The sequence below is a fragment of the Ursus americanus genome, chromosome 9, assembly GCF_024610735.1.
Source record: "Ursus americanus isolate L20-20 chromosome 9, mUrsAme1.1.p, whole genome shotgun sequence".
Lineage (NCBI taxonomy): Eukaryota > Metazoa > Chordata > Mammalia > Carnivora > Ursidae > Ursus > Ursus americanus.
Window position 1 is genome coordinate 42,873,732 of NC_142135.1, and position 24,248 is coordinate 42,897,979.

General features: G+C 39.6%; 1 protein-coding gene and 1 pseudogene across 1 annotated transcript in view; one reads left to right on the forward strand and one right to left on the reverse strand.

Moving 5' to 3' along the window:
- Nucleotides 1-1,276: 1,276 nt before the first annotated feature.
- On the forward strand, nucleotides 1,277-1,618 carry LOC123797976 (elongin-C pseudogene; annotated as a pseudogene).
- An 18,752-nt stretch (nucleotides 1,619-20,370) lies between these two features.
- SLC26A7 (solute carrier family 26 member 7) overlaps nucleotides 20,371-24,248 on the reverse strand; it is a 111,608-nt gene continuing 107,730 nt past the window's right edge. The window contains exon 19 of the mRNA XM_045805987.2: nucleotides 20,371-23,435. Within this exon, the coding sequence (XP_045661943.1) occupies nucleotides 23,400-23,435 (36 nt within the window). The 3' untranslated portion in view covers nucleotides 20,371-23,399. The remainder of the gene's footprint in view (nucleotides 23,436-24,248) is intronic.

Consider the following 24,248-nt stretch of genomic DNA (forward strand, 5'->3'; position numbering starts at 1 on the left):
TCTCTCCTCTCGGTGGTACAACAGGGCCAGGCCTGTGGTAAGCCCAATGCAGCAGTGGGCATTTGAGGGCAGAAGTTACTCCTTCTGGGGGTAATTGAGAGAAGATTAGAGGCTTCTAGGCCTCTGGCCTTGAGAGTCACCAGATTTTGAGTAGTAATCTTCAGGCTGCCATGGCAAGGAACTCGGGGAGCGTTGAGAAGAAATGTCTCTTTACTCACATATTTGTTCTTTGCACTATTGGTTTATTTCTTCAGTAGTGAACAGAAGGGACAACAGTCTCCAGCTGAGCCCAAGTTGTCACTCTTGCCAGTCTTCAAATCTGAACCAGTCCTTAGTGAAATGGCCTAACTTACCTTCCTTTTCTCCCTTTCTCTGTCCCATGCAAGGTTAAGAAGGTTCTGGAATGTATTATCATGGACGCCACCTACAACTTCAGAGCCCGTATGCTCTTTGGATTGCTCATGGCTAGATCCATGCTCAGGTGGGTAGCAGATGACCATTTACCAAGAAGCTATTGTACCTGCAAGAGTCCTTTCAAAGTCCCCGAGAAAGACTTTGGTAATGTGTTGACGTGATGGAAGTTTGGGGTTCAACAATGACAAAAGTAAGATATATTAACCTCAGCTGATGAAGACTGGTGTCTCTTTCGTGCCTACTACCCCTTCATCACACTTCACCTTTAGTAGTTCACTTCATCATGGCTGTGACTATCTTTTGGGACCTGGATACAGAGAAATTAAGTTGGGAATAAACCATATTAAATGAAATATGGAAGGATGTTTTGGAAAGTTTCAATAAAACAAATGGAAAGTTCAGATAATTTGGCTTTCTTTTTTTTCTGTTTTAAAATTTATGTACAAAGTCAGTTTTAAAAACTCAGATAAAAATCAGTGGTGTAAGACAGAGAATCAAAAATATGTGCAAGGAAATCAAGAGCAACATCCTACGATGAAAACTGAGTTGCAGCACGCAAAAATTCACAAATATCAAAAACCGTATTTTTTATATGAAGAGATCATTTCCAAATAGAAATAATAAGTAGGCACTTGGTTTGTTTGAGAATCCAATTAACTAAAAGAAGTAAATCATAATAAAACATTTTTTAAAAGCTGTGTGAAGTCTGTTATAACCAATGTGAACACAGCGACAAAGATAATAAAGTACTCAGACTTTCCGTAGATGGAAATGGGTGACAGACTCAGCGCGCCCCCACCTCACTTAGAAACTACTAAAGTTCCATGGAAGGGAAGTGGAATTTCTTAAGAACATAACGGGTGGAGAAGAGAAAACTTACTGTGGCTGTGAAGGCCCTGATGCCATGTCTGTCAAATCGATACCTTTGGATGGTCATGAATTTATTATAAAAAGACGACATGCACTAACATCCGGAACAATAAAAGCCATGTTGAGTGGCCCAGATCGGTTTGCTGAGAGTGAAATTAACGAAGTCAATTTTAGAGACATCCCTTCACACGTGCTGTCAAAAGTACGCATGTATTTTACCTACGAGGTTCACTACACGAAGAGCTCCATGAAGATTCCGGGATTCCCAACTGCACCTGAAATTGTAGGGGGATGGCTGATGGCCGCCAACTTCCTAGATTGTTACACAAGATAAATTATAATAAACTGTTATCTTCTTTCAGTACTTAATACCTACAATTCAGTTAGTAATTTTTTCCTACCTAGCATGTTGCCTGTGTGCAGTTGAACCTTAAAGTTCATGGCAAAGCAGATTATCCTCTGTTCTTTTGCAGAGCAATCGAGTTGAAATTTGTTTGCTAAGTTCATTTTCACAAATTGGGAAATAAACCAATATGCCAATTTATTAAACAAAGATAATAAAACACTCAGAATATTACACTACAACAAGAGCGCCAATAACATAGTAGTTAATGCTAATTGTCAATTCAAAGACTGCTTAAGAGTAGTCATTGCACCAGAAAACTTGAAATGCCCTGAAATAGTTCAGCTGACACAAGAAAGAAATTTTGATAGATATTTTCACAACTTTGACAACTATACTAAATATCCACATGACATTTCTAGTATCATATTGGGAATCTGAAGTATTCTAAATATTATTAACACAAAAATACAAATTTTACTCAACCATGCTGAAGGAAATAATGAATTTTCTTTTTTTCTCTTTAAAACAGGTTACATGACTGCTGTCATATGAGAAGGTAATCAAAGGGTACAGCAAAAAAAAAAAAAAGTGTTGTAAAAAATAGTATGGACATCAATCCAGAAGTGAATTAATTAAAAATAATATTATTTTTCCGGTTCTGAAGGTATTTGTAGTTGTCAGTTTTGTAATATTTTAAAAATGTGATTTATTTTTTTCGTCATTCTAAATATCTATGTTCACACCTAATTTTGTAATCTTTTCTGAATTAAAGAGAACAGTTCCAACAGTGTCGGCTTCAGATCTCTTGGCGCCTAGACCTGCCGTCTCCCCGCGCAGCGCCTGAGCGCTGCAGACCCAAGCACGCAGGCAGGCAGGGGCTATTTTTGCATGCGGAGTCAGAATCCATCTTATGTAACTGGAACTCCCACGTCTCTTTTTTTTCAGGCACTGGCTTGAGAATTGCAAGTGCTCAAAACTTTCCAATTTTAAGACAGTGCTTCTCCAAAGCCACAGTTTCCAAGTATCCTTATTTGTTCGCAGGAGCGCACCGCCGCTGCTATGTCCCACAGTACATTTTAGAGTCCGTTGTTATTTCATAAAGTTTTGGCCTAAATACTACAGAGCCCCAGTAGAGGCTCAATCATGTATTAATTATTTGCATGCAGTTAGAAAATGTGATAGTAAGCAAAGTTCTAAAATGTAATCAGATTGACTTAGTGGAATCAGCTGGTTTTGCTTTATTTATTGTAACTATGCTATTGTAGCAGTTCCAGCCAGGGGCTTTAGAAATGGGGGGGAAAAAAAGGCACAAAACCCTAAACATAAGATATCAAATATGCCCAACAGGACTCCTCCTCCCCATCCGCCTCAGGCCATCTGGTCCCTTGCTTGGCCTGGCTTCTACCCATTTATCTATAGCGTCGAACAGTCTGGCAAAACTAAATACTATTGTATGGAAAAATAAAGCAAATTAAATACACCATGATTCAGTTTATTTAAAATAATGTCAACCTTTTTGGGCTATCTAGTTATTTACTAGTATGAACAATCAAGTTTATTTGAAACACCTTATCTTTTTCATTAGAAACAGCCCAGGTCCCATGATACCCAAGGAAGGCTCAAATGATGACTTAAAATCCTGATTTTACTCCAAGTGTCTGACTTATGATTTCAGAACAACCATGCAGCAGAGTGAAAAGTGTGAAAGAGCCACCCCTGGAGGTAAAAGACTATACTTCTAAGAACAAATGTTTTAGCACATAAAATTTATATCAGGAAATAAAACTAACACTAAAATACTGACAGCAGTTATTGGTCTTAAGGTAGCTGAATTGGGACACTGGATTTAGGACCAAACAGACCTGGGTTCAAAAGCCATCTAATACAGGCAGGTTAGTGCATGAGCTAAGCCTAATTTCCCTGGTGTGCAAAAACAGCATAATAACACAGATCGTATAAGGCTGCTGAGACAATAAATGAGACAAATGTGCTCAACCGATTCCAGTAAATGGGAGTTATTTTTAACGCTGCTCTAACAAGTTGATAATAATTTCTCATAATAAGGGCAGTGTCTGTATTATCTATTTTAGAATACATTCCATTGTTTATTATACTTTGCCAATCTACAATTTTTAAATGTTTCGAATCAAAACAATTTTTTTGGAGGATCTTTCTAAACTTATTTGTCAGGGAAGAATCCCAACCTTATGGAAGAAGGGAGGGAACAAATCTGAGACCATTCCTTAGATGTTAAATGTAGATGAGACAGTGTATTGCTCACAGCACAGCACATAGAGGGAGCATCAGCATCACCGTGCCAGGTCCTGGGTCTCCAAGTCCCATGGGTGACACCGTGGGGCCAGATGGATGCTACGCATGTAGTTGGTTGTACAGCAGCTGAGCGACCGGGAGCCAAGGGACCCGCAATTCCTGAGCAAGCAGCCAACAAGCCTGTCCCCTCCATAGGTGACGTGGAGGCCATGCTGTGGTCATCTGCACCTGCGTCGTGGCCCATGTGGCTAACTATGAGGACTGCTCAGTATCAAGCGATCGCTATACCTTGCCGTTTATGTACAAGAACACACACGGATGATCACGGCTCAGGATGAACTGCTTCCCCTAACAATGTTAGTTTCAAGAAACCACAATCTTCCTTTGAACTTAAACACTAACTTGAGATGCTATTGTTTACATAATCTGATTCCGATTCAATGATCTTAACTGTCTTGAAAATCTAAATCATTTCACCTTTGTACAAATTAAAATTTGTGAAATAATGAAGAACCTTCTTCTTCCATTCCCACTTATCCAGAATTCTCTAGCTAATTAGCCTTTACAGTGTAGTGCCATATTTCAAACTATGCTATTTGTAATACAAAGTAACCATTTCACTTTGGCTATTGTGTTACTCTGTAACATCTACACCTGTTTTTTCCAGATCAGTTTCTGCCTCCGTCCTCTACTCAGCCACAGAAGGGCATCATACCAGATGACACAAAAATACAAAAATCTAGTAAAAATCTACAAAACATTAACAGCCCCAAAACAAGTAGGTTGATTCTAGGTTTTCTCATTGCTCCTGTTCCATACCTTAGTAAACTGTTGACAACCAGAAAACACATTTTTTCCTCCAAAGTTGCTGGAAGACTCAGCGCCATTTTTAACTTCTACAAAGCAAAAGATGGAAAGACTATGTAAGATTATGCTAAATATCATTTAACACCATAGATTTTCAAAAGATCAACCGCCTGATATGATGTTAAATATAGTTGAATGTGGTCCCACATCTCTGTGCCACTTTGCCAAGTTTCCGTCGGATGCAATTTGCAACAAGCAACATATTAAACCCCCATAAATAGTCATTATAACGTAAACACTGAACACTCCTTATTGTAGCAGTGAAAGCAGCCTCTCCAAAATATAAAAAACAGAAAACAAATCCTTGAATTTCATCTCAGGGCAGAAGGTGGATTTGAATTTGAAGACATGCCAAATGGTAATTTTGGGCACAAATATTTCAGACAAAGCTGATCTATTATGAGTAATAACAGCATATGTTAGTTTCTAAGTCAGTTTGCATATGTCACAGGAAGCACACCCAATTAGCATGTGAGGCCGGTTACACTTCAGCAAAGTTACTAACAGTAAATCATAACAAAGTAGGTATGATCAAATTATACATTCTATTTTAAATATGCATGAAAGTCTGACACAAAAACAGCAAAATAGAGACAGGTAGAATCTTAAATGTATTAAATCAGCATATTAGCTTTTTTCATATTATTATTGATGATTATTATTATTATTTTCACATAGCTGGTTGCTGTAGCTCTTGACAGTTGCCTTTTAGCTAGCTAAGCCTCGGAGGATTAAAGAAGACATTTGGCCTTTATGGTTTTCTGTGTCTGAATGTGTATGTCCGGAGGAGAAAAAGAGCTGTGCAAGAAGCTATTAAGCACCAATGAGCGAGCATGGATGTGGAAAGCCTGAGTTATGTTCACTGAAACAGATGTCGCGTCCCACAATTCCCTGAGCTGCCTCAGGCTTTTGCTGGTGTCAACCCTGTGGTAAATGGGTTTTCATAATGAATTTACTGTGAATTCTCACACACACACAAACCATTAGAATCACATTAAAGGGCTGACTAAATGCCACCAAGACTCTGAGCAGGCCTGTCTTTTGTTCATTTGGAAGAAGCTCTGAAGAATCCAGAATCTCAAATCAATCATTCATGAGAGTGTGGAGAGAGTAACAGGCCTCTCTGTGCCTGGAGTGGGACAAACACATGTTTTAGGAGGAGGAGGGCTCTTGAACCCCACTCAGTGCAGGGCTCCCAATTCCTTCTTCCCAGATAGCCACAGGAATGGTTACTACTCTCAATACCAACGGCGAGTATTTGATCAAACTAACCTGAGTTTTGAATTATTTTCTTTGGTCGCTTCTCTTTTAAAAAAATGTTTTAGTAAATAAAACGAAGAACTTTGCAATAAATGATGCAAATATGTTGGAGAAACAAATCTTCCAAAGGGGCTCCCAACCATGCGTGGACTGTCTAGAGGTTATGACAGCTTCATCGCGGTGCTCTGAAGGGATGGATAAAAAGCTCCAGGAAGAGTCGGAGATTATGACGAAACAAAGATACATAAGAGCGTGATCAAAAGGAGAAACTTGAAGTGTGATCTGTTTTTCAGAAAATAACCAAGCTACATGTACTGCTAAAAATAATAACCCAAACAACAATATTCTCTATTGGTTGAGCACCTGTTATGTCTCAAGCGGCATACTCTATGTTTTAAATACATTGTCTTGTTTTTTCCTCATAAACACGTCAAGAATAAAAACTAAAAGCATTTGTAGACGCTTCCTTCCTGCCAGGCTTTGTTCTGGGGGCCTCCACTGATGAGGAAACAGAAAGCTGGCTGAAGACAAAGCCGAATCTGACACTCCCCCCCCTTGGGATATGTGTGACATTCCTCAGGCACTCCTGGCTGCCCTAAAGCTAAGGAAGGGAAAAACGAAGAGTTAATTTATAGAGATCACAATCCTGCAAGACGTGAGTCTCCCTCAGTTTACAAATGTGTTAGCAATCTACAAGGACAAAGCATTTCTATCAATTACCTAGCTTCCAGAAGGAAATGCAGATACAATTAAATGTCCTTATAATCTGCAGCCTTTGACAGATACTTGAAGCAGGCAGAGTGTAATGTTTCTCCAGGAAGTTCCCAACTATCTTCATGTTAATGCCTTGCTAGAGGGAAAAACAACCTTAACTTGACAATGGCAAGGCCTCCAGTATCCTGTGAGTCTTCTTTAAAGTTCGAAAGTACTTTCTCAACCTCCCTTTTTCCTTACCTCCCCCAATCCCACAGTATATAATCAGCAACCCCTCCCAACCCTGGGGCAGCAGCTCTTTCTGCCCACGGGTCCTGTTCCTGCACTTTAATAAACCACCATTTTGCACCAAAGAAGTCTCAAGATTTCTTTCTTGGTCATAGGTTCTGGACTCCACCCCACTGAACCTCACCTATATTCCAAAACCACATCACCACCATCACCCCCGGGCTATACTGTTGTTCTCTCAGCCTTTTAACACTTGAGCTCTTTCCTCCTGCTGAGAGTTTGTGCCTCAGTTTTCCTCTTTTGGAATCCTCTCAGTCTGCTTCCCTTGCCCTAACCTTGCTTTATGTTTGGGTGTCATCCTTTCCTCCATAATGTCCCACTTAAAAATTGTCTCCTCCAGGAAGCCTTCCTGGAGTGCCTTAGTAGGAGTCGGTTCCCAAGTGTTTCACCTAATCCCTCCTTTACCCTCTTCCTTCCTGGTTGTGTTCTTCTCTACCTTGGCCATGCATTGCTTAGATCTCCAGGGCATTTTCTCAATTGGCAAGTATTTATTTGCCTGTTGACTTGCCTGATTTTTGTCTCTTCCTTACTAGGGTAAAGCACCACAAAGTCAAGTTCCAGCTCCTTTTTATTCGCTGATCTATACCTAGCCCATAAGCAAGAATTTGGCTTATGGCGGGCACTCAAGAAACATTCATTAGATGGAAAAAAATGTGCTAAATGCCTTGAATTAATTCTTTCACTTAATGAGTGATCCTCCTGTTAGCTTACTGAGGGCAATGCACCCTAAGCCTCACAAAGAGTAAATGCCTACGTGAGACCCAAAACCAGTTCTGCAGGACTTCAGACCATGACTCTAACCATCATATGCCCATTTGACCGGTCTCACAGACTTGCAGTATCAGTTTGATACAGACCTTTAGAATTGGTGTGTGTGTGTGTGTGTGTGTGTGTGTGTGTTTGTGTGTGGGTGTGTATGTATTTTTAAGTCTCTTTCACCATCACAGTCTTGGCCAATGCACAAGCCTTTCAGTGTTGCTTAATACCACTGCTCTTGGGCAGCCATCGGCTACAGTCAGCCCAGTAGCGCTTCAGCAGCTGGTGGTCAGGCGGCTCAAGCAAGGAAAACGCAAAAGCCTCCCACCAGATCTGCAGCTCTAGTTGTACACACGGCCAAGCAAGAAAGACTTCACCCTGCGCTAACACCTTGCGTTGGCTTAAAGCCACATGAGTGGTAAGGGGGGCTTTGTTAGGTGGGGCCTTGGTTGGATCTTAAAGGAATCATCATTCCATTTTGCTGGGGCTTCTAACTAACTTTCAGCTACCATGATATATGGAGAAAGAAAGGAAGGAAGAAAACAAGGAAAGGAAGGAAGGAAGGAAGGAAGGAAGGAAGGAAGGAAGGAAGGAAAGAAGGAAGTTTCTGCTATGGACTGAATCGTGTCTCCCCCCAAACTCATACGTTGAAGGCCCTAACCTCCAATGTGCAGATATCTGAAAGCAAAGCCTTTAGGAGGTAATTAGGTTTACAGGAGGTCATAGGGTGGGGCCTTAAGATGGGATTAGTGCCCTTACAAGAAAAGACAGCAGAGAGCTTGCTTCCCACATCTCTCTCACCCCCTTTGTGCACTAAGGAAAGGGCATGTGGGGGCATAAGGAAGCAGTCACCAATAGCCCAAGGAGAGAGCTGTCACAAGACACAGACCCTGCCTGCACACTGATCTTGGACGTCCAGTCTCCAGAACTCTGAGAAACAAATTCCTGTTGTTTAAGTCACTCAGACAATGGTATTTTGTGATAGTACCTCAAGTGACTAAGGCAGTTCGTCTACCAAAAGTAAAACCCAGTAAGTGTGATTACTAGCTTTCGCTTCCCATTACATCATTTCTCTGTGACTTTGGGTCATGTCTTTATGGTGGTACATTTTCCTTCTAGTCATTGACCTTTGAGATATTGGGGAAATTTAAAGAAACCCTTAGACTACTTGTACATTGGCTTCTAAATATTTGTTTGGTAACAGAGCATTATCCATGTCACTGGACCCAAGCATATTTCTATGCTAGGAAATACCACATACAAAATTTCCACAGAAAAGTTGATATACCACAATATTATAATACTATCTCTTTTTTTTCCCCCCAACCCCATCTTTATTTCACCACTAATGGGAGAAATGAGCAGAAGGAAAGATTTTTTTTTAAAAGATTTTATTTATTTATTTGACAGAGAGAGAGAGACAGCCAGCGAGAGAGGGAACACAAGCAGGGGGAGTAGGAAAGGAAGAAGCAGGCTCCCAGCGGAAGAGCCTGATGCGAGGCTCGATCCCAGAATGCTGGGATCACGCCCTGAGCCGAAGGCAGATGCTTAATGACTGAGCCACCCAGGCGCCCCAGAAGGAAAGCTTCTTAAATACACTCTTATCTCCCCTAACAGTCCAAGATTTTTATCTCTGAATTTGTACATTATGCTTTGAAAACTAATGGTTTCAAGCTCTGTAAATCCATAACTTAGAAATTGGCCTCAGGTATAAACCAATTACATAGAAAGAGAAAAAGCAAAAACTAAAGCAAAATCATGTGCAAAGTCCAGCTAATTTTGCCCTTAGGGTAAATAGATACATAGACACAAGTACAGACAAGAAAACGTGGATCTTCTTGAAATGTTTACAGATGAATGTTCAGATTTTTGGACATCTTAACCAGGGTTTAAAAAGATAAACTCCAAATAAGATTTCTACCTCACGGAGTTGCTTTACAACTCTATGCTATATAATTTATTAAATCATATAATACTCGCCAAGTATTTAAGACAATGCTGCCACAGCGAGTCATCAATAAATGATCATTTATATTTCACTTTTAAACATTTTAGACATTGTCCTATAAGATGAATCACTTAGGTTTACCTCATAACCTAAGAATATATCCAACTCTTTGTATCTTCCACCAGGTTAGGCACTTTCAGTGTCTATTTTGCCTCCTCTTGGAGATGGAGGTGAAGGAGAGAATAATCTCTGGACAAGTTTTATTGCCCTTTGACAGTGGCTTAAGTTAGGGCTATTATTATTATTATTATTATTATTATTAGTTTTTCTTTGATGTGCCTTTTCATTCTTTGTCAAGGAAGGAAGTGGGATACAATGCAGATTTCCTGGCCAAAGAATTTTGCTTAGAAATTCATGAGATGGGGCAGTGGCAACTAATTGTTTATGTCAAAGATTGGAGAGTGGGAGTTAGCAGGTGGAGAGGAAGGAGGGGACCGAGGGGGCGGGAAGGTAGCTTTTTAGTGGCCGCTGGAGGAGCGGTGAGGAAGCACAGTCAGAGCCTGGTAAAAAGGCAACTCAGTTATACGGAGGCAAACAACTGAGACAATCTTGCCTGCGGAAACTTGGAATGTAGAAAATGAATTTATGGTCTGTCTAAGGGGAGTGTCAGGCATTATTGAAAGTGCCATTTGGTTTTTTGTTTTTGTTTTTTGTTTTAGCTGCTTCGGATAAGGTTGGGGGAGAGAAAGATGAACTAAGAGAAAGCTTAGCAGTTGGAAAGTAGAATTTAGAGGAAATGTGGAAGAGCTAGGAAGTGCTGGGTTGAAATATAACAGATTCACATTTCCATCCCATAGAAGGTTCTTTGTAAGAAATGATCTTTGCACAAAGACCTGTTTAAGTCTTTATAACTATACTTACAAGACCCTTTGTTAAGATCGCAGACAGACTTCAGTTGGTGACTAGTAGACTTCTCATCAGTCAAAAAGGTTTCTAAAGTTTGAAAATATTGTCCCACAGCACTTCTGTATTCCCAAAGTTGATAGAGGTTGTCCACAAAAGAATCATGGATGTCACCTTTGGGGCATGGCATCAACCCTGGTAAGACTGATGAAAATTTTAAGGAAATGGTACTGACACAAACCCTGCCTCCTTGGACCAAAAGAAACAAAAATGGGGAAGAAAATTTAAATCATAAGAAAAAAAAAGTCCTCTGGATCTTCTACGAAAGAAGCAGGCTGAGAGAGCTACCTAGCTGCAAACACCAGCCACTTTTGATCAAAAAGAGAAGGCATCTTGGAGAGCAGAACCAAAAAGCCAGAGCATGGAGCCAAGATCTGAGAACAGTGGATTGATTCATGAGTCGTTCGCAGACTACAGGGCTGGACCCTGACCGAGGAGCAAGTCTTAGCCGCACAGAAGGGAAAACTGGTGATGTGTACCCAACGGCTTTTCCGAATGACTGCAAAATCCTGACTACTATATGCTTCTCACTCTTCACTTTTATTTATTTTTTTTAGGATTTTATTTATTTATTTGAGAGAGTGAGAGAGACAGCGAGCATCAGAGAGCATGGCGCGGGGCGGTGGCGGGGGGGGGGGGGGTTGTTTGAGAGCCGGAGGGAAAGGGAGAAGCAGATTCCCTGCTGAGCAGAGAGCCCAATGGAGGGCTTGATCCCAGGACCCAGGGATCATGACCTGAGCGGAAGGCAGATGCTTAATCCACTGAGTCGCCCAGGCACCCTTCCCATTCTTACTTTTTGTCTATTTTTTTTTTTTTTTTGGTTTTAGTATTTCCTGGGAAAATTCAAAGATGATACAGAGTTCCCACATACTCCTCATCCATTTTCCCAAACTGTTAACATCTTACAAAACCATGAAGCATTTGTCTCAACTAAGGAACCACTGTTGGTACATTACCATTAATTAAAGTCTACAGTTTATTCAAGTTCCACTACTTTCTCCCTTGTGTCCTAATTTCCCTACTCTCCTAAGGCTCTATTTCAAGATACTCCGCAGGGTCCCACAATACATTTCAATGACACCTGTCCTTCGCTTCCTCGGCTGTGACAGTATCTTAATCTTTCTTTGCATCAGATACCCTTGACAGTTTTGAGGTGTGTTTTGAAGGTATTTTGAAGACCAATTAGAGGTCTCTGACCCTCAACTTGGGCTTTTATGATGTCTGGCTTGTTTGTTTGTTTTTTACGCTTAGCCTGCTCCAGCCCTAACCAGATTCTCTAATGGAGAATCACCCATTTCTCCAAGGAGCGCTGGTTCCCTCTCCTGGATGGTGGTCTTTGAACCCAAGACCTGGGTACTGGGTGTTCTCCTTGCTCCATTCTTACTGTTTTTGTGCACAGGTGTCTATCGTGGTTACTCTGCCCCTGTCTTACCATTGTATCTTGAGTGTATAGCTGGACGGTCACTTGTGTTTCTAGTTGGCGTCTCTCAGCATCGGAAGAAGCTGCCTCTGAGGAGCTTCCCCCATACCGAACTAGACACCGGTCATGAGATCCTGGACCTCAAGCCTGTGCAATAAGTGGTGTGAGCCTTGGAGTCCCTGCATGAGAGTGAGCGTAGTTTTCATATTGAAGGAATGTGCGTAATTGGTGTCATCAGAAGTGGACTCTGAAAAGACTTTGGTTTTAGAAAATAAACTAAAAGTAGGCATATTATTTCATGGCGACAACACTATCCACAGCCCTCTCTGCAGAGTGGTTTTGCTGCCCCTTCCACCCAGAGGTGGAGTCTGTTTCTCCTTTTGCTTGAAACTGGGCTAGATTTGTGGTGCACGTGACATGTTTTGAGTTCTTGAGCTGAAGCCTCAAGAGGGCTTACAGCTGCTGCCTTCCTTCTCGTAGAATCCTGAGACCACAGGCTGATGAGGAAGCCCAAGTGCAGACCACGTGGGTGAGCGAGCCCACCCCTCCGGCACCCCAGCTGAGTGCAGCGACCTGGGTGAGCCCAGGGGAGACCAGCAGAGTCCAGCCACTCGCACAGTCATGAGAAATGATAACTCACTATGTTTTGGAGTAATTTGTTAAAAAGAAATGGATAATTAATACGATACAATTGACTGCTAAAAAGTTCATCTTTCTATTGATCCCAAATCTACTACCCGATAGGTTCCAATGACCCAGGTCAGGGTTGTTAGTAGGTAATGAAATATAGTAAATTGTAATGGTGAGTTAATACCTTGATTTTCTCTTTTTATATGACAAGTCACCCTTTATCTGTGGTTTTGCTTTCCCTGGTTTCAGTTACCAGTGGTCAAAGTCAAAGGCTGTCCAGAAGCAGATGCTCCTCCTTCAGAAAGTCAATCCTTAGCCTAACACTATGGCTAAGTGTTGCCAGAATGCCTGGGTCGTTCACTTCTCTTCATCTTATCATGGTGGTGTTTTGCCATCTCGTGTCGTCTCAAGAAGGGTGTGAGTCCAGTACCAGGAGATATTTTGAGAGAAGGACCACATTCATATAACTTTTATAGAGTATATTGTTATAATTGTTCTATTTTATTATGTGTTGTTAATCTCTTACTGTGCCTACTTTTTAAATTAAACCTTATTATGGGCATTATGTACAGCAAAAAAAAAAAAAAACAAAACCAAGGTATACAGGATGCGGTGCTATCTGTGGTTCCAGGTGTCCACTGTGGGTGTTGGAACAGATCCCCCCATGGATTCAGGGGGGTGGCTTCTGTATAGTATTTTTACTGAAGACATATGGAATTAGTGCTTTACTAGAAAAGAGTTTTATCAGTAGACATGTTGAGAACCGTCACAAATTGGCAAAGTATTTGAAGAATTGAAGCTTCTGATTCCCACTCAGATGGCACCTTAGAGATAACTACTGACTCCACCTGAAAGTAGAGATTAGTTCTCTAGGAGGTAAGGTTAGCAAACTGCAATGTAATTGTGATTAAAAACTGGCAAGCTTAAATTGCTCAACAGAGATAGCAACTTTCTCATGAGGAAATTTCTATTTCCGTCTCCAGATTTACCTCAAGGCACTGACCTTGTTCAGCCTATCCTACATACACTGACCTTGAGTTTTCTTTTTTTTTTTTTTTAAGATTTTATTCATTTATTTGACAGAAAGAGAGACAGCCAGTGAGAGGGAACACAGGCAGGGGGAGTGGGAGAGGAAGAAGCAGTCTCCCGGCGGAGGAGCCTGATGTTGGGCTCCATCCCAGGATTCTGAGATCACGCCCTGAGCCAAAGGCAGACGCTTAACGACTGAGCCACCCAGGCGCCCCTGACCTTGAGTTTTCTAAAGAGACATGTCAACCTCTTTTCTTTAGTTGATTCCTAGGTTTTTAATATCTTCATATAGTTTTAGTTTTGATAGATTGACCATTTCATTCATTCATTCAACAAACACATATTAACCATCACATTTAATGGGCAGGGAATACAATAATAATTCCTACATAGCTGATGCCTTTAAAAGCATATAAATGACCAGTTCGGTAAAATATTATCAGTGTAACATTAGAGGAAAGAACAGGAGGGCATCTAATGTAAATTGGGTGAATTGTAATAAAGAATCTAAATCCATTTTTGATGTCTGCCTACTGCTGACAGCTTTTAGGCCCCATACCTCACTCTCCCTTCTGCCCCACATCTGGGAAAGCTGATAAGAAAGCCTGGTGTTTCTTCCTTTGTTGTGGGAAGTTTAACCTTTTCCCCAGCCACACCCCCTAACCACCGTAAAAATCTCGGGCTAGTCTTCTTCGCTTGATCTCTTCAATCATTTCTGACCAGCTTGGGAGGCCTGCCCTGCTCTCTTCAGGAAGCTGATTATGTAAGTAATAAACCTTTCCAAACCCTTTTGGTGCCTGTGTGACCTCATCATTCTTTAACCAAATTTTGGATAAGGGTAGCCATCTCGTCTCTAGAGAATGATGACAAAACAGGTGCTCATAAAGGGTAGGATTATAATTAGGATTTTAAGAAGGCGATCATGGTTGAGTATGAGAAACAGAAAATCAGTAAGAGGAGGGTTGAAAAGTAGTCACTAAGTTTGGGAATTTGGAAATGAATGATAATTTTTTCCAGAATCTTTTAAAAGTGTGATGGGGAACAAGACCAGATTGCAAAGGTCAGAGATGAGCAAGTCAAGGGAGCAAATGTTGACTCGTTTCAACAAACTGGAAATTATTGGAGTGGAAATTATTCAGCAGAAGCTGAAGATGAGTGGAGGGAAAAGGCAGAGAAGGAAGCAATAAGACAGCAAAGATTTCTTTATAGTCCAAGGTTACATTCAATCAAGTAAAAGAGGTTGAAGACACCGGAAAGAGGGATTGATAGAACAAGATGGAAAAGCAAGGTGAAAGTTTTGATTTAACAAAAAAACAAAATCAACTATCAAAGCAAGGCGGGGAGGAGAAAAACTCCATGTGGCAGATTTAATCTTGATTAGAAGAAAGAAAATTCACTGGGTGTTATACACAAACAATGAATCATGGAACACTACATCAAAAACTAATGATGTACTGTATGGTCACCAAGATATTATAATAAAAAAAAAATTCACCCAGTGATACTCAAATAATACAAGTGTATAAGGCCTTGGATGTATGTATCTTTGGGTGGCCAGGATCAGTAGGAAATTGATGGAGAAAAATGCATAACAGCTTCCTAAAGGTGGAGGCATGGTTACCTCTGGAAGACCCTTAGGAATGGGATTTAGAAGGGGGTTAAGGATGTGGTGAGGGTTGGAAATACTGGAAAACAGGGATGGTGGAATGAGCAGAGAGAAGGGAAAGCATTGACAGACAGCTCTAAGGCCCACCTCAGGCTAGAGACGGGGGATTTTCAGACACCAATCTGCAGAAATGTGATCATTTAACTATAGGGAACAAACTGAGGTTGCTGGCGGGGAGGTGGATGGGGGGATGGGGTAAGTGGCTTAATGGGCATTACGGAGGGCACTTGCTGGGATGAGCACTGGGTGTTGTATGCAACTGATGAATCACTGAATTCTACCCCTGAAACTAATAATACACTATATGTTAACTTGAATTTAAATTTAAAAAAAATATAAAAACAATTTAAAAAAGAAAGAAAGAAAGAAAGAAATGTGACCATCTTCCAGCTACTTCATCTGGATACCAAACAATCTGGTGGTCTGTGTATACCCCAGGGTTGGGATCCAGGATGTCAGGACCACACAGATAAGATACCCCTCCAGTCCGCAAGCCATTTTTCTAACAATTATTATGTCGTTTTATTTTACTCTCTCTCTCCCTCACACTGGCATCAGCCTGGATGGTTGGCCCGGGGCAAGAGAGGCAGCTGAAGTTGTGCAGTGGGGCCCTCCTCACAGCTCCTCCGGGACGCGGGTTGCAGGACATTGTTACATAACATTTACTTTAGAACAATTTCTGATTTCTTTCCTTTTTTTTTTTTTTTTTTTTGATTGTGAGATGGAGTCCAAATACGTATCCTATTAATTTTTGATCTTCGGCATATGGAGGGCAATTAAATCTATTACCCGTAGAAAGAGAATCACTTAAAAAGTAGATAAGGAATACACTACAATAAGCGGATTCCAGAAAAATGGAACCCGAAGACATACATTCACACATCTGGCAGTGATTCATAATTGAATATTATTTTCTCTCTAGTTATGATGGTTTACATCAGCCTCAATCCCCAAACTGAAAGTAGCTGAGTAATATTGCTGGCACCATCTCTTTATCCCCGTTCCATATGTGCAGAATAAAAGGTTTAACTATAATTCACTCTGGTAGCATTACACAGGGAATTTCAATGAAGGTGTTGAAAGAAAATAATTACCCACGGAGCCCGAGGCTAGAAGGGAAATCTCTCTCGCTCTCTTTTACAATATGTTTCTAATGGCTAATGTGTGAGCAGCAACCTGGACGAGGGGACCATTTTCTTACGTGACTGCAACAGTACCTGCCAGAAACAGTATAAATTTGTGAAACGAGAAGGAGACTAAAATTTTCCATGATGAAAGGTATTAAATACAAACTTCCAGTCTTGGGAAACTCAGCCAAGAATATATGAATAGGAATAGTATGTTTCTGATACTTTATGAGTCTCACGGTGAATTTGACACGGTCCTCTGCCACGTGACGAAACGGTACACCCAGTTCTGCTTCCTTAAGAATGACACCACAGATGCCTGGGTGGCTCAGTCGGTTAAGCGTCTGCCTTCAGCTCAGATCATGATCCCAGTGTCCTGGGATCGAGTCCCTGCTCAGTGAGAAGTCTGCTTCTCCCTCTCCCTCTGCCTGCCACTCCGCTTGCTTGTGCTATCTCTAATAAATGAATAAAATCTTAAAAAAAAAACACAAAAGAATAGCACCACAGATCCGCTATATATCTAGAACACATAGTGACCAGAGCACAGTCCCAAATAAAGCCTACCAGAGTACAGGGTTTCTTTCAAATACCAGACTAAAGACAGCCTTTGTGACTAGGATTACAAACTGTAGGGTGCGAAACTAAAGCAGATGATTGTTAAAAATCCTTACTCCCAAGCCCAGCTCAAAGAAATTCTGATTCACGAGATCTGGGGTTCTGTGCTTGAATCGGCATATTTAGCAAACACCCATGGTGATTCTGGTGCAGATATCATCAGGATCACATTTCAACTAAGATTTAGGAGAAATCTGGCACCATCGTTGGATTGGTTTTAATTGATAAAACCTCTACTCTGTTGAGCGAGACCCTTACTACTTCAATATTTTCATTGGCAGTATGAAGAGAGGCAACTGAAAAAAAGAAAAGGTTTACACAAGACAAGAATGGTATGTCAATCCGGTTTTTGGCAGCCACACTGCTATTCTCAAATTTTGATTCCAGAGCCAAAGCAGAAGGCATAGGTCCAAGCCCCAGGAAAAGCTGCTATGTGGGAAGAATTGTTTGGCTTCGTGAACTCTGCTTCCACTGTGTCTGCGTCTTTGGGGTGAGGGACAAGGAGGGCCCTGATTATCCCCAAACGCCAGGGGCATAAGGCTCAGCCTGCCTCCCAACATCACCCTCGGGGCCCCCTTGCCACACCGCCTGCATCCTAACACCACACCAGTACTCCTAACCCTGCCCTCAGCAGCACCCTGAGCTCCAAATTTTCAAACCAGCCTTCCTCATCGAAATTATGACAGTCTTATAAGCTGATAAGATGAACTAGTCCTTCCTGGGGCTCACACAATCGGTGGCAAAATGGCTTGCATGTGTTTTTCCTTTCTTATAATATTTACTCCAGCTTAAATAAATGACTCATGATGAGAACTTCAGACCCCTTAAAAGACTGGTAAAGCAAATAACTAGACTCAGGAGACATCTAGATACAGCTGAAATCATACCCCTGTAGAGTCAATCATGTCAGCCAACCTCCTCCTCACAGACACACTCCCCTCTGCAAACCTGCCTGATCCTCCATCTTTCTTTCTCCTCCAAACCCATCTCGTGCACTGTGTTCCCTGCCCTCCCTTCCCCGCACGCTCTCAGGCTTTGTTAGCCTAAGTAAAGTCACCTTTATTTAAATAGTAACTCCCTTACTACAAATATAAGAAAAGAGGGAGCTTGGGAACCCTGGCAGGATGTAAATCAAAGTGTAAGGAAGTATAGAAACAGGGGCCTTAACTGTGGAAGTTGACCTGGAAAACACATTATAGCCCAAAGAGGCTCTCTCTCTTTCCTCACTTTTCTATCCTCGCAAGGGCAGAACTTACTTCAAAACCAAGAAGGAAAAAAATAACTCTAGAAGCAAAGGAAATAAAGATAGAACTCTAGTTTTATTTTCATTTATTTTACTATTGAAGCATTTTTTTTTTTACTGTAGCAATTAATAAGTATAAATTCTTACTGGGTTTATTAATTAGCCAATTTCTAAATGTGGCCATAAGAACCAGAGGCTCAAAATAGGAAAAAAATACTACAAAGCTTCCTATACTTAATAGAGAGAATGGTCCTTTATAATTTAGGACCAAAAAAAGGTACATTTGAACAAAGTGACCTTCCTGTTGCTAAATCCAGAGAAAATGAGTAAGCGTTTGTATGTAACACTTACTCTGAAGGAGATCATTTCAGAGCACTTCGCTAGTTTGTAGTCACCTAGCATCCTTTCCTTCTTAAAAAGAATAAACAACAACAAAAAACTCAAAGCAAAGAAACAAACAAACAAAAAAGTGGAGCCTCTCACTGCAGTTAGCATCCAAACTCTGTTCTGTGCCAGTCTCTCTGACAATGGGTAGAATTAAGCATGTCTCTCTTGGTATTTTCTTTAAAACAATATGATAGCTGAAAGAAAATTAACTAATTCAATTCTATCTTCTTTAATTAGATGGCTAATCATTAGGAACCATCACCAAAATATATGGCTCAACTTCTGAATAGCCATTGGTGTATTACAACCCATTTCTGACCGCTTCACTCAGAACCTTCTCTAAGTAGCAGATATGGCTAGCAATGTCTATGCTACCCTGCTGTCTCTAGTATTGGAATGCTTTAACCACATAGTTCTGATTATCACGGTTTTGATGCAAAACCATTACATTTTATTAAACATAAAATTCTAGTCAGCCTGTTTTTTGGACATCAAAAAGAAAAATTTTTAAATGTATAAGAAATTTTTAATTCCTTACTACGGACTGAACTGTGCCCCCCCACACACACACAAAGTTCCTATGTTGAAGCCCTACCCCCCAATGTGTGATAAGGGTATCTGGAGATAAGGCCTTTAAGGAGGTAATAACAGTTAAATGAGGTCAGGAAAGTGAAGTCCTAAGCTGATACGATTAGTGTCCTTATACAAAGAGATAGCAGAGAGCGTTCTCTCCCCCTCCACGTGCAAGGACCCAGCAAGAAGGTGGTCATTTGCAAGCCAGTAAAAGAGCGCTCACAAAAAACCTGCACCTTCGTCCTTATCTTCTCAGCCTACAGAACCGGAAGAGAGAAATGTGTATCGTCAAAGTCCCATGGTCTGTGATGTTGTTACAGTAGCCTGAACAAACTAAGACACTCCCACTACTCACTGTTCCTGTCACCTTGTCTAGGACACCCACTTTCTGCCATTCTTCCTATCCTCTTTCCTTGCTTTATTCTTATTATTAGCACATATTATCATCTAACTTACAATAAGTGTATTTTACATTTATCCATTTACGTCCTGTTTTCCCTTGTTAGAGTGTAAGCTCCACGAGGACAGGGATTTTTGTTGTTTTATTTACTGCTGTATTTCCAACACCTAGAAGCATACCTTAGCTTCTGATCTTTGGAGCAGCAACCTTTAAAATGCTGAAGAATATGGCCTAAACACTCTGGAAAGACAAACAACACATAAATGAAGAACCCAAACAAATAGAAAATGAGTACAGACACCTTAACGACAATTAGAACGTAACGGATGGAAACCTGATGAAAGGCTTGTGTAGATGTTGTCCCGCAGCAGAAAGTGCCCTAAATATTATTAGCTGTCCATAAATGAAGGGATAATATCTTACCACCCTAGCTTGATACTTTGTAAGAACAAATTACCAAGCATAATGGATACTTCCAAGAATTTTCAACACACCCTGGTCAGTCTAGGAAAGCAATATGTATTATTTGCTTTGCAGGGGAGTAAATACTTTGAAATAATGGACGCAAATCTATTCAAGCATAATAGTTATCATATTTCAATTTATTTCCATGTAAATTGCTTGTTACATGCTGAGTTAGTACAAAGAATTATAAAAGAGATAACTGAATGCATTGAAAAATATAAAAAAATAAATGTGGCATATTAGACTACATGATTTTTAACTAAAAATCTTTGGATTGTGAAGGCATCTCTTAACTCCCTATTTGAAATCTGGCAACAAACTCACTGCCAAAGAGCATATGCTATATCGAATTAGATCATCATCCCACAGAATACAGAACGTGCATTTTTAAGGCATATGTATGTTCAACAACATACTAATATATTTTGGTAACCACTAAATGTCAAACATTATCCATACAGGGTATTAACACATTAATGTTTTCATTAAAAAAGAAAGATCTCTTTCCTCATTACATTACGCATTTATAGAATAGAGACCTGTCAAATAAATTACCGCAAAGTAGTTCAAGCTAGACCTTATAACACTTGAATCATATAATCGGGGGCAAATAACCTTTAAAATGAAAGACAAATGGTAAAATTTAAGGGCATTTAATTTGCATAAATGTAATGTTAATGGTCTTTTCCTGGTTTCATATTTTATGCTTAATTTATATATGTCACTCTATTAGGTCCTTAACAGTCTTATAGGTCAGTTTTAATTTTTTCTAATTTTATTTTACCATAATAAGTAATATGGAAGTAGTTTATCATATATAAAAATAAGGTGATCTCATAAAAATAATTTAGCATGACTAGAAACATTCTAGCATCAAGACCATATTATAGTTCCTTCGTTAATGCTTGCTTTGAAATAAATATGTGTATTTTAGAATCTCGTGTGTACAAAACTCATATTCAACTTTGGACTCTCAGAACTTAATTCCAAGGAATTCTTCCAGGGTAACAGTCATTGTGACTTTGGTATACCATAGAAGACAGAACAAAGAGCTCTACCTGGCACGTGGTTTGGTCTTCCTTTACTTTGAAAATAACATAAACATTTGACACTCAAGTTCCCGTCTTTAAAGTTTTATCTATTAAACTTCTACTTTAAACACTGAAACACATTCAAATACACCTGCTCAGACAATACTGTGTCACCCTTAACAATAAAATAGAACAAAGCATCCACTGATTAACTATAATGATTTTAAGGTCATCCATGGCCCATAATCTCTAACAAATTGCAAAATGCCCTCAGTGCATGAATTTAGCTATTGGCCAAAGTTGGACAGCAAAATATCAATTTATACACAGCAAAATATATTTTCTTTTCTTAACTTTCTTTGACTTATCTTTTTGGGCCAACATCAATGGATTCCAGATGGTAAATGTTGCCACCATCCACCACTGGAATAATTTAAATGGACAAAACAGAGTGAAATTCCTTTCTTTAAGGAAATTTTACCTCCAACTATTACCTCCACTTTTTCTTGAAACAATATTTGATGAGAATGAAAGTTGTCCTCACTCATTTCAATCCAAGTCAGTGATGAAAGGATTGAACCTTCCTTTAAGACAAAGACTTTTCTTTTTCACTTGTGTCAACCAAAATTAAAAAGGGGGGGGTAAGTTATGAGATTGAAAACCCTTATTATTCCCCTTCATTTTATTACACTGTCCTACCTATGACTTAATGTGAAAATTAAGGGCCACGTGAATGTTCACCACACATTTGCTAGGGACCGTTATATCTTGGGCAGGCAAATTCTCATACAGATGCCCACAAAAAATACCCAAATGATCATCAGTCTTTAAGTTTTATTTTCAACCTACTTTTCAAATTCGCTTTAAAGTACTTGGCTTTTTGTTACACTGGTAATTTCAAGAACAGTTCCAATACCTTCAAACTGAAACGGACCTATCTTTGAAAATGAGATTTCATCATAAGTGTATCAAATTGCCTGATAAAAATATGAAACTCTGTGTAATTGTACATAATTGAAAATACATGTACAAGCATGAAAATAATAATTTATACAGGTCACCCTGGTCTATGGTACTTGTGAATTATCCAACTGATAGTTTTACAGATAATCACATATCTAAGTTCTACTCTAGCAAAAGAAAAAGAAAAATATACTATGGACACCTATCTATCTACCTAAATGGATAGAGAGATAAATACATTATATTATATTGACTGTCTCTCTGAAACAGGAAAGTCCCAAACTACTAGAGTTCATTGTATATTAGAATAGCACACAGCTATTCTATTGGTGGTACTTATTTTCTCCTCTAAACATCATATTTGTTACAAAATTTAAAATGTGCAACTTCCATATGCTCTGGCTCCAACAAAAACTAAGGTAAAAACAGAGACTTTATGGAGTTGGAATGTAGAATTTAGGGCTAAGCATTTCCAATATTCAGAGTAAAACAGACGAATATCAAGAACTTGGTTTCACTGGAACACGGGTTATCTTGAAAATAATCTTGAAGATTTCCTTTCACGGAAGGACATGAAGAACAATGGTTTCTAGTTTGTCATTTGTTTTTGTTTGACTGAATTCTGTGAGTTTCATATCATACTGTATAAAGAAACATTTAATCTTATTGATGTTTGATGGCTCTTTTGTTTTTTGGAGGAGAACATGGCACATTTGCTAAGTTGCTTTTATGTATTAGTTACAGATGATCCTGGATTTTTACAAATGGCTTGTAAATGTTCTAAATCTCTTACAACAAAGTGTTTCTCAGTTTTGCAAGTTTACTTACAACAAAACAGAAATAAAACAACACAAAATACCTTGGCAAAGGAAATAAATTCATGTTTACCTTTCAGTACACTAAAACTAAATGCATACCAATTTTTATAAAATAACTCTACAATAACCTACGAAGTAAATCTGCTTACTAACAAAGATTAGGAAAAATTGCTGGTGAATCTTGACCAGCGGCTACATGGTTATTAAGTCACATCATCCTTATAGTTGAGGTCTTCTGTAGGATCTCAACAACAAAACAGGTTGTGCAAAACGCCAGAGTATGGCCTCTGCAGGGCAATTGCTAACGGCAAGAGCTGAACTGCAGCAAAACGGTCTCAGACTTCACTGTGATCACTGAGTTTGCTCAAATTCTAGAATAGAAGAGGAAGAAATAAGCACATGTTCAGCTCTTACATTGGTACTATAATCAAAGGACAGTAGGAACTGATGCAAGCTGTCCAGTCAAATGAAGCAGACAGACATTCTGTGAGGCATGGGAGTATGGTGGTTTAAAGCTCCAAGTCCAGGGTCAGACTGCTGACTCTGAAACCGGCTCTCCCACTTACAAATGGTATAACTTCTGTGGGCCTTAGTTTCCTCATTTCTAAAAATAGGTTAAATAGTAATACTACCTCATAAGGTTGTGGCAAGTCTAATGAATTAATATAGGTAAAGCTCTTAGGATATTTCTGCAATATGAGGAACAGTCGATAAATGTTAGGTATATAATAATAATAATATTAATAATAAATAATTAATAATAATTATTGTGTTATTCTTCTTATTATTTTGTAAATAGTGTTCTGGTTGAATATGATAGGGATGACTCTGGGAAGCACCAAATGCTGTTCTAAGGATGAGGAAAAGCAAAACGATCCAAAGTCAAAGAAAAATTGCAGGAAATCAAAGCTCTAGGAACAGCTCTAAGACTAACTCTAAAGCCCAGTATTTGGAGGATAATGGTGACACTTTATATCATGCGAGTGCTGGGCTCTGCAAATAATATTTCCAAAGACGGCAATATAAACTTAGAGGCAAGGGCATCAGAGCAGAAAAAGCTATGTAAGGCTAATATAAAGGTTAGCACTTGACAGAGGTGGATTCAAATTCCCAGGATAGTAGATCCTGGAAGAAGCATTTATTTTACAAGCAAGCGTTTGCATTTAATAGGTGATCCCCAAATC